Genomic DNA, 16,064 nt, shown 5'->3' on the forward strand with positions numbered 1-16,064 from the left:
CACACGTCCACGATGAATGGGGAGGTTTTGGCTGAAGAATATTCTAGGGTTTAGGGTTTAAGTAAATATCCTAGGGTTTAGAGGTGGCCAGCCCTGGAGTGGAATTTGGGTGAGAATATTCTAAGATATTTGTGTAAATAAATATCTTATAATAATTAGGTAAATGTCCTAAATAAATAGGATTAGAATTACTTACTTAAAAAAAAATTCTCTAATTAAGAATGTATTTATGATAAGAATAAAGAATTATTCTATCATAAATACCTTTGGCTTTTCCTACAGGCAGGGGCATCTTGAGCAGTCGTTGATCTCTACCTGCTCCACCTCAGTTGCGCGTGAGACTGCTCTCTGCTCATTTAATAAAGGCAGTCTTGTCTTTCTTGAGAAATAATTCACGTGTCAACTCCATAATTTTGGGATTATTTTTTGATCCACAGTCATCACAACAACTAACACATCTCAAGCAAGGATGGCTGATTAATTGTTACCAAATAAACATCACGAACATGGTCACAATAATATTTTTATTTGTCAAAAATTATGAAATATTTTTTAAAAATCAAAAATTTATTTATTTATCACTCTTTGCCCTTGCCTCACAATGCTCGCCATGGCATGCCTTAACCTTATGTGCCTTGCCTTGGCACGGAAAGGCGCTTTGGTTGTTTATCTTGCCCTTGTGCACGGTTGTAATTTACCTTGGACACAGTTGGGTTTGGGGTCACTATATGTTTTCTAATTGAATTACGACCCTTATGCCACTTTATTTTTAGGTAAAATTGAAAGTTTAATATTCATCAAAATTGGGTCAAACAATGGTCACTGTTACATTGCATCATAAGGTATATTTATCTGTTTCATGCAAATATCGAGTGTTGACTACATGGATTACACAATTTATGAAAGGCTCGAGAATTTACAGTATGAACCAATTCACCTAAGTGCCACATGCATTTGATTTAGCCGCAACTATGCACAGCAGATGGTAGTTATAACTGCTGTTTTAGTTCGTCATGCTCATAGTTGTACAAGGAAGGCAATCAGTACCAGTGGAGGAGGCGTGGTGTCACAGCAGCTGCATACAATTTGTTCTGCCACAACCATGGCAATGAGGACATTTAACATCAAGTGGTCTGCAATTCTCAACTGGACCTACTGACAAATTTGTAAAGTCAATACTCTCAAAGAAAATTGAGAACCTCCAAAGCTTGTGGATACACCTTAGTGCTAATTATCTGTATAATACATGCGAAGCAAGAAAAGATATCCGTACTCGGGAATTTCGGCAACAAATAATAAAATTTACAAATAATTGACCTATCAGTAATGCAACCGTCTCTTGTGCTGGCCATCTCATGGTCCTCTCATCTTCTCAACAATGTTCCTACTCTTCTCTTCAACTTGGCGCCTCTTCTCTTCCAATTTCTCACCCATCTTCTTCCCCAGATCAAGCATCCTTGCTCTTCTCCCTGTTCTCTTTAGCCTTGGGTCATCTTCTTCAAAGCTATGATTCTGTTTATCCAACAATATTGAAGACCTCGACAGTGATTGAGACTCAGGTATACCCTCTACCTTGTGTTTGAAACTGTCCTCTAGTTCACCATTCCCCAATAAAGGAGTTCTCAACTCTTGACATGTCCCGCCAGTATTCCCAGCTGACGGATCATTAGAACTCACCGAAAAGGCTAGCACATCTGAGGATTCACCAATTGGTTGTTCAATAGACTCGGTATTCTTCAGTTTTTTATGCTTGGTCCTATCAACGGAGATTCCGCTGCTAGCTTCTGTCTTGTATTTTCCTTCACTAGGTTGGACGACGGGTACTTCACATACAGTGGTTGGATCATTCACAGATTCTGGGTTAACCCATATGAAAGGAGCAACCTTCCGTGGTACCCAATCATCCTTTTCTGCTAGCATCCATGGTATGCATACACTTTCAAAGTTTGGAAGCACTAGAGTTTCCCGGATTGCAGTCTGTACAAGTGAAATGAAGCTTCATAAGAACCCACCCCTCCCCAAATAATGTTTGTTGATTCCACATCACTATGTTTTTTAAGCAAAAACCAAAGCACAAAATTGTGTGCATACCATTTGGAAGCACTAGAAATGCCAAAAGTTTAAGATCAATATCAAGTAGTTACATTCAGCATGTAGGAGCAGTTTCATCAAATCATAAAATTGAACATCATAGTAATTAGTAACAAACATCGTGCCTCATGTATGAGAGTTCACACATCATAGTAACAAACATCGTGCCTCGTGTATTAAGTTAAGCATGCTCCAAAACAAAATAAAATAAAATAATAGAAGGAAAATTACCAAATATGGAAGCAATTCTCTGTACCTTAAGCCGACTGATCAGAAACAAAGCTATGTGTCCATTAGTAATCTTGTGGTCTCCCACTGACGAGTCCAGATTGAAATCTATATCAGGCATGGATGTGAAAGCAAACCATAACCTGTCTGAAGGAGGTGGCTTGATTTGTAACCGCAGTGTTCCTCGTAAGGATGTTATCCTTATTGCCAAAGACAGAGGCACCTTTAATTAGATATTATAAGTTAGTGATGCAGAAGCTCTTGAGATAGATAACCTTTTTAAGTACGCGTACATGCACATACAAATAAAGTGTGCTTCTGATTCTGTGCGTGCAAGTGTGAGAGACAAGAAAACACATCAAATCGGAGAAATTTATTACCAGTATTCTTTTTGTGAGTATAAAACACTTTGGTGATGGCCATCTCCAGAAAATACAACTCAGTTTTCACAACTACCAAGCTCAAGCTTCTTTTCATGACCTACTAGAAGATGAGTACACACTGTGTGTGTGAACAATTTCATTTTATTTTTTGTTTTTTTATCAAGGAGTGTGATTAGTTTTTAAAATTTTTAAAAAGAGTGTGAGACAATGATGATGAGACAGTTTTTCTTAATAAGGGCATTGTTTTTTTTGTCATAGGAAAAATAGGTATATGATTGTCATTTTCTCAAAAAATGAGGGTAAAATATGAAAAATAGGGATATGATTGTCATTTTGTCAAAAGGCACAAAATTAAAGCCTCTTCAACCGCCCACCTCCTCCCACGTTCTCCTCAAGCGCAACCGCTTCAGTTCATTCAAACTATCCAAAAAACATCATGATTTCACTTATCTGTATGAAAAAATGACGGTGGAACAATTTCTCTTAATAAGTGCATATTTTTTATCTTATGTAAATATTGTGTATCAAAAGTGAGGGTAAAATAGGGAAAAAGGGGCAAAAAGTTCAAAGGATACAAAATTACTATTTTTCCCTCCTTATGTCAATATTGTGTATCAAAAGTGAGGGCAAAATAGGAAAAAAAGAGGCAAAAAGTTGACAAGGAGGGTTCTCTTAATAGTATAGAAGATTATTGTTCACTTGATGGTCTAACGGTCCCTATCTACATTAGCATGTCATATATGATTATGCTATAAAATAATTTAACTTAAACGGAGAAAAGAGCCAACTCACACAAACACGCATTACATCTACAGCCAAATATCCATCTAATGAAGGGGACAACTATCATGGACAGAAGATCAGCAATAGTCATGGTCCGCAGAGAATTAAACCATAAGTAACAAGAAAGTCCAGGGAATCAGAAAAACATATAGGTCAGAGATCCATCTACAAACCTGTGAAACTTGTTTGGCTATAGAATTTAGAAGTGACTTCCACCTGGATCCATAATTTGATGCAGACATACTGCTCTTAGAACTCTTTGATCCATCTGCAACAGAACGTTTCAGGCAATAAAAGAGACAATACTAGGAAACGAAACTTGTAGTTTTCATTGTAGTGTAAAGTGAAATAATACAATATTATTTACCTTATTTAACTAGAAAATGTGTAATGTTTAGCTTCCAAATTAAAAATAATTCCATGCTTAAAGTTTCTTTTCTTTGCCTTATTAACTGTGAATATACTTGAAAGTTTCCCTCTTCTCTACTACAAGCCTATAGGTAGCAGATCCTTTGCAAGAATGATATTCAAAATAAACCTTAAAAATTACAAGGTTGAAATTATGGGACCACATTGCTGGGTGGGCTCCAACAATGTGGTCCTCAACTTGAATCGTCATAGATCACCTGTGCATGCATATATTAAAATTCTCAGACCAAGTTACATCTGTATCCAGACGTTGTGCTGTTTGAACTGCGTGATTTTGCTGTTCAGACAGATCCTCACGTTTACTTAATTATTTTTAAAGTTTTATATACAATTTCCTTTAGGGTTTGACCTCTATTCCATGCCTAGCTGTTAGACTATCATTTTAATCTTGATGTTTGAAGTCTCAGACTCTAAATCTTAATGTTTGCTCTCTTGATCATAGGCAACCCAAATTCAATTGATTCTTTAATCATATAGTACCTCGTGAACTATTTTTCAAGCTATGTAGTGTACTTATAGCAATCACCAATAAGTATTATAGGTAACAAGATAATATTTCCACTACTATACAATCCTCAATGTATTATGAACCCAGAGGCTGCTTGTATGTGAGCAACAATCAAGAGTTTCAAAGGTATATATGGAATACACAGAGTGCACAAAAGTTGACTTTAGTTTAATCTCACCAGGTTTTGGATCACATTCCTCCTTATTCTCTGGCGCATCAACTGCCCCTTCAGCAAGATTTAACTGCTTTCCAAAATGCTCAAATTCTTCAAGAAGATCGGCTGAAACATCTCCAACAGAGCCTGATTCTGGACGCGCATCCTCACTGCCTCTCTGGAAATCTAATTCACGGACTTCCAGTCTTGTTTCAACGTCTAACACCGCACCACCATAGTATCCAATGTCAACTTCCAAAGCCCATACATCATTCATGTCCATCGGGAGTACTTTCAAACCATGGATGTAAGGTGGGAGATTCCCAATATTAATGTCTGTACAAATCACTTCGCCCATGTAACTTGGGGTCCTCATATTGGACAATGTCCTCTGTCATAGGCAAAATCAAATAAAACACAAATATTTTACATCTGCCTTTGCAAACAAATAATAGAAGAGAAATGTGTAAGTAAACAAAGCAATAGCCAAATTCAAGATGTCCAAATACACTCAAATCAAATTCGGAAAATTTGATACATGGAGGCCCAGTTACATGAAATGAACCCTACATTTAACAGGTGCCTTGCAAATATAAGTCAGTTTAACCTAAATCTTTATGCGAAATATTATTTAGCTCATCCTCAAGTGTCTAACATCTGCTCGAAAAGACAAGAATAGCAACAATTGCAGAGTTATAATTTTATTTAAAAAAAAAAAAAAAAAAAAAAAAAAAACATCTTGACTGTGTGTGTGTTTGTGTGCACACATATTTGCATGATGTGCTTCCGCCTTAATGCAAATATGAGAAGATGCATGCATGTATACTAACAGAAATGATGAAATCTTCTTGGTGAATGGTGCACCTGAATCTGAGCTTTTATGGTTCTTTTCATCTCCACACTACTTTTGGCATCAAAGAAGAGCCGTGAAATTAACAAATTCCAACAAAGTGTTCCCTCATCAGAACCAAATTTTTCATCGGAGCCTGCATCAGAGATGACAGATATATGACTCTGACTACCAGAATGAGTTAAGGTGGAAGATGGTGGGATAGCGAAATTCCCTTCACTGAAACTCTGAGCTCTCTTCACTAATGGACTAGCATCTACCAAACTACTGGAAGAAACAAAATCCTGGCATGGACGAACTTTCTCACTTATCTTTCTTTCTTCACGGCCTAAGGATGACGTCCAGCTCAACTTATTTTCTGGACCAATCTTCGAAGACTTCTTTGTGAATTTTCTCAAGAACATACGAACCTTTGAGGAAGAACCATCAATCCTATTTTCCCTATCTGCGGGTTCAGCAGCATACAGTCCACCAGACTGTTTCACGAGTGAAGGATGGCCTGTATTTAACAATGTCAAGTAGCAGCGAAATTCTTCATGCAACTTGGCGAACCAGTCAAGTTTTTCTTTGTCATCACACGATGCTAGACGAAGAGTTTTACACCATGATTCCTTCTCCCATGAAGTTTTAAGATAAAGGTATAATATCTTACTTCCTTTGTATAAGGTGGCCTTGCTATCCAATTTAATGGGGAACCTCTTGGCCCTTAAGAAAAGAAAGAAACTTTCAGCACTGGTCAAAAACATAGTGAAACACTGTAAATGGCTAAGAACTAAGACAATTCTGTTTTATTTTTCACAGTAATAAGAGATATTATGGTACTTTATATCTTTACAAAAAGAAATCATGGAACTATACACGTCTTCAAAAAAAATTTGTCACCTCGTCGTAAAAAATTTGTCATAGCACTTGTATGGGAAAGATTGGGGAAAAGTAGTAATATGACAATTATGATCATCCCAGCTTGAATAAATTTGAAAAAGAATGGTTAGAAGCAGAGGATGTGTGGCAATTGCCAGTTACCATTTTCTTGAAGATAGACTTGTTGAGGAAACAGCTTCAATAGTGCAGCCCTTTAACTGTATAGCTGTCTGGGAGCCATCTGATTCTGTCAGAATGAGTAGTTTGTTCTTGATTTTTGCATATCTTTTTATAGGAGATACCTCAAAGAATTCCTTCTCTCTCTTTTGCTCTCGTAGAGCTTTTTCTTGCCAGTTTTTTGGAACTTTTTCTGGTTCTAAAACCCAAATTACACCCTAATGGAGGGAAAGCTTTTAGAAAAATGCTATGCACAGCCATGAGTAATGTATATGTGTCACAAGCCTAGATGAACAATGAAACAAGTGTAGACTGATTAGCTCCCCACAAAAGGGATGTGGGAAGCACAGGTTGGGTCCCAATATCAATGATAAATGTACGATAGTGCCAACAAAAGGTAATTCAGTATAATGCAGTGATATGACTGAATTCTGTACAAAAAAAATACCTAAGATGTATATCTTTTCAGTCAACCACAAGCAAATGCGTAACCTCAACAATACATATAATAGTTTCCATTCCAATGCCTTATGCTAAATAGAATCCTTAATGTAGTTGTTTCAGCTTGATCAACATTTCATTAGAAAGATTAATGTCTTGCAAAGAAAACTAGATAAAGTAGAAAATATTCTCTAACACGATTTTATTATATTTAGGATTATAAATACAGCCTTATGTATACATTTCTAAAGTCATACAGCCTTATGATCCTTAAAATGTGCCTCGAGAAAAAACATAATCAAATAGATACATAACCTGTCAATTACTCACCCAAATATTCCATCATATTTAAATTTTTAGTTATATTGTTCCACGTTATCAATTTAACTGCGATACGCTAAAGAGTCGAAATAGAAATTTTCATGATCATAAAAGTACAAATTCTCAAAGCTGAGTTGAATTGAATTTGGGAATTCAATGTTGTTTTCAGAGAAAGAAAGAAAACTCCAGAGAAAAAGCAGAAGGCAGAGGATAAATTTACAAGTAGAAATTAAAGAAACGAATTCCAGGGATATGAATATTCAAGTACAAGTGGTAAATACCTCCTTCTCCTTGGTGGAAGAAAATTCCAGGGATCGACGAGGGTATAGGGGGTCTGACTTGGATCCTCTTTCTTGAGATGATTTTTCTTTGTCATGCTGTTGCTTGGTTTTGTGTTGTAACCTGCTGATGAAAACTCGTACAACTGCGACTTCCGCAGCTAGAACCGCCACTGCTCCGACCACAAACCCAACACTTAGCCACAGCAACCAACTCCACATTTTTTTTTCTACAATTCTACAATACCAGATTTAAATTTTGAGGTCCCTTTCTAATTCTTCCTGTAAAAATTCTCATAACCCTGAACAAAAAGAGATGTTTACCGCAAGCTTGGAGCTAATGGGGATCATATTCTCCTTACTCTGCCATCACAAAAAACAAAATTTGAAGCTGAAAACTTGTTTAAAAAATATATAACTTGCAATCTGTTTTGTAACGTCAGTTCCGTTGGTGGTTCTTTGAACGTATTTATGGCATGTACGTCTTTTTTTTTCCTTCACCGTTTTTCTCATATGAATTTACCCAAATAATTGGTTTTTTTTTTCTAAAATCCATCCCCATTGCATGCTGCGTTCTTATATAATTGTTGTTTTGCTAATAGTGTGACCTTTCTCTTAAAAAAAAATAAAAAGATAAAAAATAAAAACTCCTGGTATATTTTTACTCAATCATGGTCATGAGTTTAGGTAGCAATCACTTGTCCCAATTCACCTTCAAATCAGGCTACAAATTCAAAATTTTACATATAAAAATCCAAATTAAACATAGAATTCAGAATTCACAACGCAAAAACCCAACCTAAACACAAAGTTAAAGTGCGAGACCTAAGCTTTAGATTAAGAAAGAGAGAGCAAATACAATTGGGGGTAAAGTTCGAAAATTTACCAAGAGGGGTTTCGGAAGAGGCGCAGAGAGTAGGGGATCGGCCTATCACTGACGTGATGGTATCGAGAGCCATCATTCCCCTGTGGATCGGTGATTCGGCCTCATATCTATCTATAAGGCTTCAATTTCTGCAAGGCGATCGATTTTGATCATGCTTTCTACGCTCTGCTTCGCGATCTCTGCAACTGTTGCAGTTCCGCACATCTATGGCGAGAGAGAGTTGGAGAAGAAGCTGTGGATTGAGTATGGGGGAGGAGAGAGAGAGAGTTCCACTGCGCGCGCGCGAGAGAGAGAGAGAGAGAGTGTTTGTGTTTGTGTTTTGTGTTTCAGACAGAGAAATGGAAAAAAATAGATTGTTATTCCATAAAGCCACAGGGGCAAATATGTCACTTTACTGTGTGAATTGAGAAAAAGGAATGACAGAAACAATAAAATTAGGGGTAAATCGTCAAAAGAGTTGTTCACCTGACTTTTAGGGCTGGTTTGGTATTGCTGTGCTTTGAAAAAAAGCTGCTTCTGCTGTGCTGTGAGAATAAGCAGCTGTGAAATAAAGCAGCAGAGTGTTTGGTAAACTTTTTTGTAAAAGTGCTTTTGAAAAAAAAAAGTAGTATTAGAGTGTTTGGTAAACTTTTATGTAAAACAGATGTGAAAAAAAGCTGGTTTTTCAAAGCTAGGTTTTGCAGCTTCTTGTTTTTGGTTTTTTTTCATCCAAAACTGTGAAAAAAAGCTGAAGCTGAGTGTTTACCAAACACAAAAACAGCTCCCAGCTTTTTTTGATAGCAGCTTTTTTCAGAATCACCTCAGTACCAAACTAGGTCTTAGTCGGCTTAATTTCTAATTCATGGGTCCAAATTTACAAAGCCCATGAATTTATATGGGGGCTGTGGCTTCACGTTAGTATCTTTCCCAATTAATTTGCAAAGTTGTCAGCAAGTTTTTTTTTTCAACTTTAACGAAAAATTTCCTGTATTGTTTATTTTAATAAAAAATTATATTTTTACATTACAAAGTTAATTCTGATATTATTCATTTTACCTTTTAAAACTCAGAATTTTTAAATCATTTTCATAATTTTTTTTTTCCCCTTCTCTGTGACCTTGAAGTCTTCTAAGTCCAAATAGGACTTCACAGTTCACATGGCAGACAAAAATAAACATCTTTTAGCTGTTTATTTGGAGATGTGGCAAAGGCATTCTTTGATCATTTTGAATCCTATAGGTAGTAATTGGTATGCTTTTATTTTGCTGCAAGGAATTTTGTTTCCTTGCATACTTGACACGGCATCAAAGAGGGATCAAAGATTTGATTTCAGATAAACCCCTCCTAAAGCTTTAAAAGCTAATTGGATTCTCCTTTCTTTTTTTTTTCTTTTTTTTGAGATACCACGCTTGTGGTATACTATGAACTTTTGAGAGCCTAATCACTCTGCAGACGGGACCTGGGTTGTTTGTGACCACGTGAACAAGGGGACCTCCAAGCATTTTCAATTCCATAAGGTCATCTCCAACCAATTCGTCTAAAGGATCATAGGGCCAAAAATAGTTGAAATGACACAAAAATCGTCTCCAATCGAAAGCTAGGCCAAAGGGCTTGTGGGCCTTACCGGGCCAAAATCAGCCAATCAGGCTAGCGGGCTAGCCATCTCCAGCCAGCCAGCTAACCCGATGAGCCAGCCTATTCTAATTTTTTTCTACACCATTTCTCACATACTTTTCACCATTTCATACTATTTTACCTCATTTTATTTCAATGCTTCACATTTCATACTATGGCCCTTTGGCCCCCTCGGTTGGAGATGGTTTTTTATCACAGAGCTATGTTTGGTCTATGGCCCTTTGGCGCCTCAGTTGGAGATGGTATGAAATGTAGTATGGCACTGTTCATTAAAATATTAATTTCTTGGAGGGTTATAAGGCTAAAACGAGTCATTTGGCCTTCCTTCTGTTGGAGATGGCCCAATAGCATTCCCGAGCTCTACATGGGGTTGAAAAAGTGGTGGATATAGCTCATTTTAGAGTTCCGAAGAATGTTTGGAGCTTTATAAAAGAATCTCTCCCAATGAGGGGCTATTTCTTTCGAACTGTATATGGGGCTATATAGATTTATTTTTGTAGTAATTTGATTATGCTATATATATATATTTTTTTTTTTTTTTGTTAACTTTTTTTAAGTTGATTTTTGGACTTTCTATCTTGAACTTTTTTTATGAAGCTTTCAACCTAAAAAAGTTCAAATTGTGACAAAGTTAGATTTCATCACTTTTGAACCATTCGTTGGATTAAATTCTCTTATCTTAATCTCATCTGTTGAAAGATTTAAACCTCCACTTCGTCATCTGAAATAATTTGATTTTCACGTACTACACAACAATTAACCTTGCACCAATTGGTAATTAGTATCATACAATTTAGAAAGAAAAAAAAATTATTTGAAAATTTCACCCACTAATGCCCATGAACGTTAAATCAATTTGAAATTTCATCTTATGAAATTTAAAACAATCATTAATTAGCCAAATTGCAATAAAAATATGTAAGAAAAAAGAACTAAAAAAAAAAAAGAATAAAGGAGAGTATAAGTATATTCACAAGTGAAGGGAGAATGATAAAATTTTGCTCACATAGGTTGCTACTTTTTTGTGGGACCCACTATTTGTTGGGGATAGATGTAACCCAATTTTATGTTACCCAAGAAATGAAATTGCTAACCCTAGTAGCAAATCTAACCCCATTTTCCAGCTCATTGGGATGAAATATCTCACTAAGACTTGAAATGTATTAACCTCATGGAGGATAAAGCCCTCACTGGGGATGCTCTAACAACTTCAAAGGCAGCAGCCTATACCAAACAATTTCATTGTCATTTCTTCATCTGTTCCAGTGAGAGCCCACTTCGGCTTTATCTTGGTATTTGGTGGGAAGGATCTGAACATCCTTTCTTCTACAAAGCTAGTGATTTAGAGAAGTACATGCCGCTGTTGATGTTTTGTAATCGAACAAGGTGCAGTGGGGACTGCTGCTAGACTTATGTAAAGAGAAATTATTTGTAGTTTAACTTGATCCTTGTAGACAACCCAAACTGATAGAGCAACAACATTGATGTAAAGGTCAAAAAGCGTTACTGCGAGCAATAATTTACCAATAGATATATTGAAGTCAGTCTTTCCCTCTCAATAAAGCACTAGAGGATCTCTTAGTTCCAGTTATTTGAGTGAGATAGGGATGGAGGTCACGATGGGGTAGTCGCATTACTCTGGAGTCTTGGCTATTTCCTTAATCTCCCTCCACTTGCAATCCGAAGCTCAAGCAATCACATCCTTCCAAGCAGGCCAGAAGCTGTTAGAGAGAGTGCGTTTTTCTGAGGGTATGAAGAGAAAATTGTGATAAAACAACATTTGTTTCTTGCCTCATCTTGTGCTTAAAGATGATCTTCACTCCTCTTGGAACTTGTTTTTGTATATTTGGTGAAGTACTTTAAATATCCTTCAGAAAACCAAGCATCCAGAGAGGTCACATGATCGGGGAAGGGTTTGTAGTTGAGGTCGGATCCACGCCATACAATTTGATCCAATGTCAAAGCAAAAGCAAGTGCTCCATAGACTCCTCACTTTCTCTGCAGAGAGGACGCATAAGGTGGTCAACAGTCTTTTGCCGACAAATGCCCAACCCATATGGAAGAACACTTGATAGAGCCTTCAACCTTGGGAACTTCGACACCCTACTGTCAATTTGGAGCGAAATATAGGTAGGAACTAGGGGGATTCCTGACAGTCAGTGATATCTGTCTGGTGATTTGAAGAATCACTTATGAATGGGCGCCTAAACTCAACTCCACTCCTAAAAAATACGCTGGCATCCAACTCATTTAATCTATTCAATGAATAGTGATTGACCTTATGAACAATTTAATTGGTCAAATACATCTCCACTCCTAAAAAATATGTTGGCACAAAGTCTAAAAAATGCGCTGGCACAAACGATCTCCACCCCTACAAAATGCGCTGGCACCTAGCCCATTTAAAATATTATTAATTTTTTTATAATAAAAATAATAGTTTTAATTTCGGATAGGGTTTAGGGTTTAGGGTTCATGGACCAAGATCTGCTTTCGTGTCATGGAAGCTGTGGGTCAGATATCCAAACTTAGACGTGCTGCAAACTTGGATAAAAAGAGGGAAAGATGAGGTAAAGATCTCTTGGAAGATTATTTTATCCACAACAGTTTATTCCCTGATCATATTTTTAGACGTCATTTTAGAATGCAACGAAGTTTGTTCAACAAAATCATAAGTGTTATTTGCAACCATGATCCATACTTTGTGCAAAAAAAAGATGCATTTCATGTTCTAGGTCTTATTCCTGAGCAAAAAATTATTGCTGCCTTGCAAATGCTTGCATATAGAGCATCTGCAGATCAAGTAGATGAGATAACAAGGATGGGAAAATCAACTATTCTGGAGTTCCTGATACATTTTTGCTTCGTAATCGAAGCCCTCCGCAATAATAAGTACCTCTAGAAACCCACGCAAGGAACCTGCGAAGGCTTCTAAAGAAGGGTGAGATGCAAGGCTTTCTTGGCATGATTGGAAGCATCAACTGCATGCACTGAACCTGGAAAAACTGTCCAAGTGTGTGGCAAGGAGCTTATGACGACAGAATATGAGCCAAAAGTATCATTTTAGAAGCGGTGGCTTTATTTGATACATGGATTTGGAATGCTTTTTTTGGTGGTCCAAGATCTCAAAATGACCTAAATGTCCTTACCCTATCTCCTGTGTTCCATGAAGTGCTACAAGGAAAAGCACCGAGAATCACATATTGGGTAAATGGCCATAAATACAAGGAGCATACTACCTAGCAGACAACATTTACCCAAGGTGGACAACATTTGTCAAAACAGTGTTGCATCCACAAAGTGAAAAAGAAAAACACTTCGCAAAATGTCAAGAAGGATGTGGAGCGTTGTTTTGGTATCCTACAAGCTCGTTGGATGATTGTGTAGAGGGATGCCATGCATGACAACTTCTAGACCAATTGGCACAAGTTTGTATCTGGGATAATCTTTGACAACATCCCAACATTCCCATTTGGTGAATGATTTGTTATTGTTCTTCGCATTATAGAATGCTTGTGCTTGTAGTGTTTATAAAATGTGGGATAAGACAATATTATAAAATGTCGATGTAACACAATTAAATAAATTAAAATATTGATGCGGGTGGAATACATATAAATAAATAAAAATATTGTCACCTAATCTGCTAAACTTCTCCCACTACTCAGATTAGTGGAAGCATGAGAGAGAGTATTTTTCCAACAAGTAAAGGATATGTTAAGTTTTTTCCAACAACCTTGAAGACCTTGACTACTTCTTGTGCGATCTCCAAGCCTATCGCAAAACGCTTTCGTAATTCTACTCCACATTTCTCGCAACTCCATATCATTACCCGTAAGCGGGTCATGAGTAATTTGAACCTAGTATTGACACAACGTAACATCTTCGATGAGCTTCCACGTAGCCATTTTTTACACAAAAAAGTATATAAAAGTTTTGGTTGAAAGTGTTGAAAATATTGAAATGTGGTGTAAAGTGGAAGATGATGGTTAGGTATTTATAGAAAAAAATATATATTTTATTTTATTTTTTCTATATTTTTATTAAGTTAATTAATTTGGACCGTTGAATTTGAAAAAAATTCAAATCCAATAGCCCAGATGTTGACACGTGGCCAACAATCATAATTCTGACCGTTGTGCATTTTATTTTTTTCAAATCCAACGATCATAATTCAGAACGCACCACATCACTAGCCGTTGGATTTGATTTTCAAATTTTTTTTACCATTGGAAATCCAACGGCCTAGACCGAGCAACATGGCATCCCATTAGTCCCTCTGTTGAGCCTACATATGCGAGCCCCACCACTTTTTTTCTTGTCAAGGACGCACGGCCACTCGCGCCTATTTCCCATGCGCTTGGCGTAAAAAAAAATAAAATAAAAAAAATAAACTGGCTTGTAACGTCACATAGGTCGGGCCTTGGATCAAAACATTTTGGGCCGCCCTAGATGACGACTTGGGCTGGGTGCCAGCCTATTAGTTGGACTGGAGGAGTTTTGGGAGGTGCTGGCTTGTTTTTTGTGCTTTGAGCCAGCCTACCCCTTAGGGATGGAGTTGCTCATGCTCTGGCAATCACATTGAAGACATTGAGCCAACCCACTATGAAAGTAACAACACACGCACAGACTCATCGCAACCGTGCTTAGCCGTTAGCAAAGTTCCCAGCGTTGAGTTCGTTGCATTAACCGATGTTGGTGAGCTCGGGCTCGACGATAAGGTGGTCGATAAGGGTCAAGTTAAAGTCACCGGGGATAGTGAACACATCGGTGACGTCGATTTGGACGAGTCGACTGGCAATGTGGTGACCCAAAGTGGCGTAAGAGGAGTTGATGACGGTGGAGGGACTCAGCAGCGTAGTTCTTGTCCTTTTCCTAGTCATCGTATAGAGAGAAACACCTAGCGGGTCTTCTCCCCATGGCAGTGGCTGTTGGTCCTCCAAAAAGATGAGGATTTCTCTCATCTCCTAATCTCCCTTACCTTCCATCCACTCCTATTTGAATGGTTACGATTAAGTTACGTTAATTTTATATTATTTTTTTACAGAGATAATAAGATAAAAAGCAAAGTGTGAGATGAGGAAAGGAAAATGGATGAGAATACGAAAAGAGAAAATCCTACTCCTTCCAAAAACCCTCGACTTCTTTGGATGTGAATGATGGAATAAAAGGATTCGGGGCTTGCACCTGGGTTTGCTTCCTTTATTGAATAAACAAACTAGATTAGAGATTATATTAGGGAGCCGAAGGGGTTTAAACCAGGCCGTAGCACAAGAGTATCATTCATCTCTACCACTTGCCTTGGGTTTGCTTCCTTGGATTGGATGAAATTAATCAATGGTGCTGCCATGGTCTTTGTAGAAACCATATATTCAATTAATTATAATCGAGGGATTACAACCTATTTATACATGAAGTGTATGCTTGCTAACCTAGTGGTTACAAGGTAACGGGAAAACAATTATAGCCTAATAACATCTAATAACAACATAATGACTTATAACAACATAAGACTAATGACATCTAATAACAACATAATGGCAAAAAAATGATGTGTTGACATTCATTGGCTCTAAAACCTTCCTTAACTATGGTAACTGCCTAACATTCCTCCGCAAACTTGACTCCAAATAGGTGACAAGTTTGAAAATAAGATGTGCAAACTATTCAACTGGTAATCCTTTGGTGAAGACGTCAGCAACTAAAATGTAGAAGGAATAAACTGAACTTTGTGGATACCAGAAGCAACCCGTTCACGAACAAAGTGATGCGAGCATGAAACACGAGATTACCAACTAAATACTGTGGTAGACAAGTTGTTGCAGTTAAGTAAGACTAGACGAGTGAGTAGACAATGAAGTTCAGTTAAAAGATCTTGAATCCATAGAGTGTCAATACAAGCGTAGGCAAGGGCTCTATATTCAATTTTCACTATGGAACGAGAAACTGTTGGTCGTTTCTTGGCACTCCATGAAATAAGGTTGGGTCCCAAAAATATACAGTAGCCGAATGTGGACCTTCGTATATCAGGACAATCCTACCCAATTGGCATCAGAATAA

General features: G+C 37.3%; 1 protein-coding gene across 1 annotated transcript; it reads right to left on the minus strand.

Annotated features, from left to right (window-relative positions):
- Positions 1 to 1,191: 1,191 nt before the first annotated feature.
- Positions 1,192 to 8,708, minus strand: LOC125475074 (testis-expressed protein 2-like). The gene is made up of 8 exons (XM_048579381.1): positions 8,391 to 8,708; positions 7,508 to 7,677; positions 6,450 to 6,682; positions 5,441 to 6,131; positions 4,601 to 4,967; positions 3,659 to 3,753; positions 2,348 to 2,542; positions 1,192 to 1,977 (listed from the first exon to the last, which is right to left on the minus strand). The coding sequence occupies exons 1-8, from the start codon at positions 8,464 to 8,466 to the stop codon at positions 1,354 to 1,356; spliced, it is 2,451 nt and encodes an 816-aa protein (XP_048435338.1). The 5' UTR covers positions 8,467 to 8,708; the 3' UTR covers positions 1,192 to 1,353.
- Between the last annotated feature and the right edge of the window lie 7,356 nt (positions 8,709 to 16,064).

Source organism: the organism of the source record quoted next, unplaced genomic scaffold (assembly GCF_019419815.1).
Source record: "Pyrus x bretschneideri cultivar Hongxiangsu unplaced genomic scaffold, Pyrus_bretschneideri_v1 Contig131, whole genome shotgun sequence".
NCBI lineage: Eukaryota > Viridiplantae > Streptophyta > Magnoliopsida > Rosales > Rosaceae > Pyrus > Pyrus x bretschneideri.

Bases quoted from the DNA above. Each gene is read 5' to 3' on its own strand.
- LOC125475074 (XM_048579381.1), bottom strand. From the start codon at position 8,466: ATGATGGCTCTCGATACCATCACGTCAGTGATAGGCCGATCCCCTACT. The intron at 6,683-7,507 runs GTATTTACCACT...TCCCTCCATTAG, and splicing joins CTTCCACCAAGGAGAAGGAG to GGTGTAATTTGGGTTTTAGA. The intron at 4,968-5,440 runs GTGCACCATTCA...TGCCTATGACAG, and splicing joins CCATAAAAGCTCAGATTCAG to AGGACATTGTCCAATATGAG.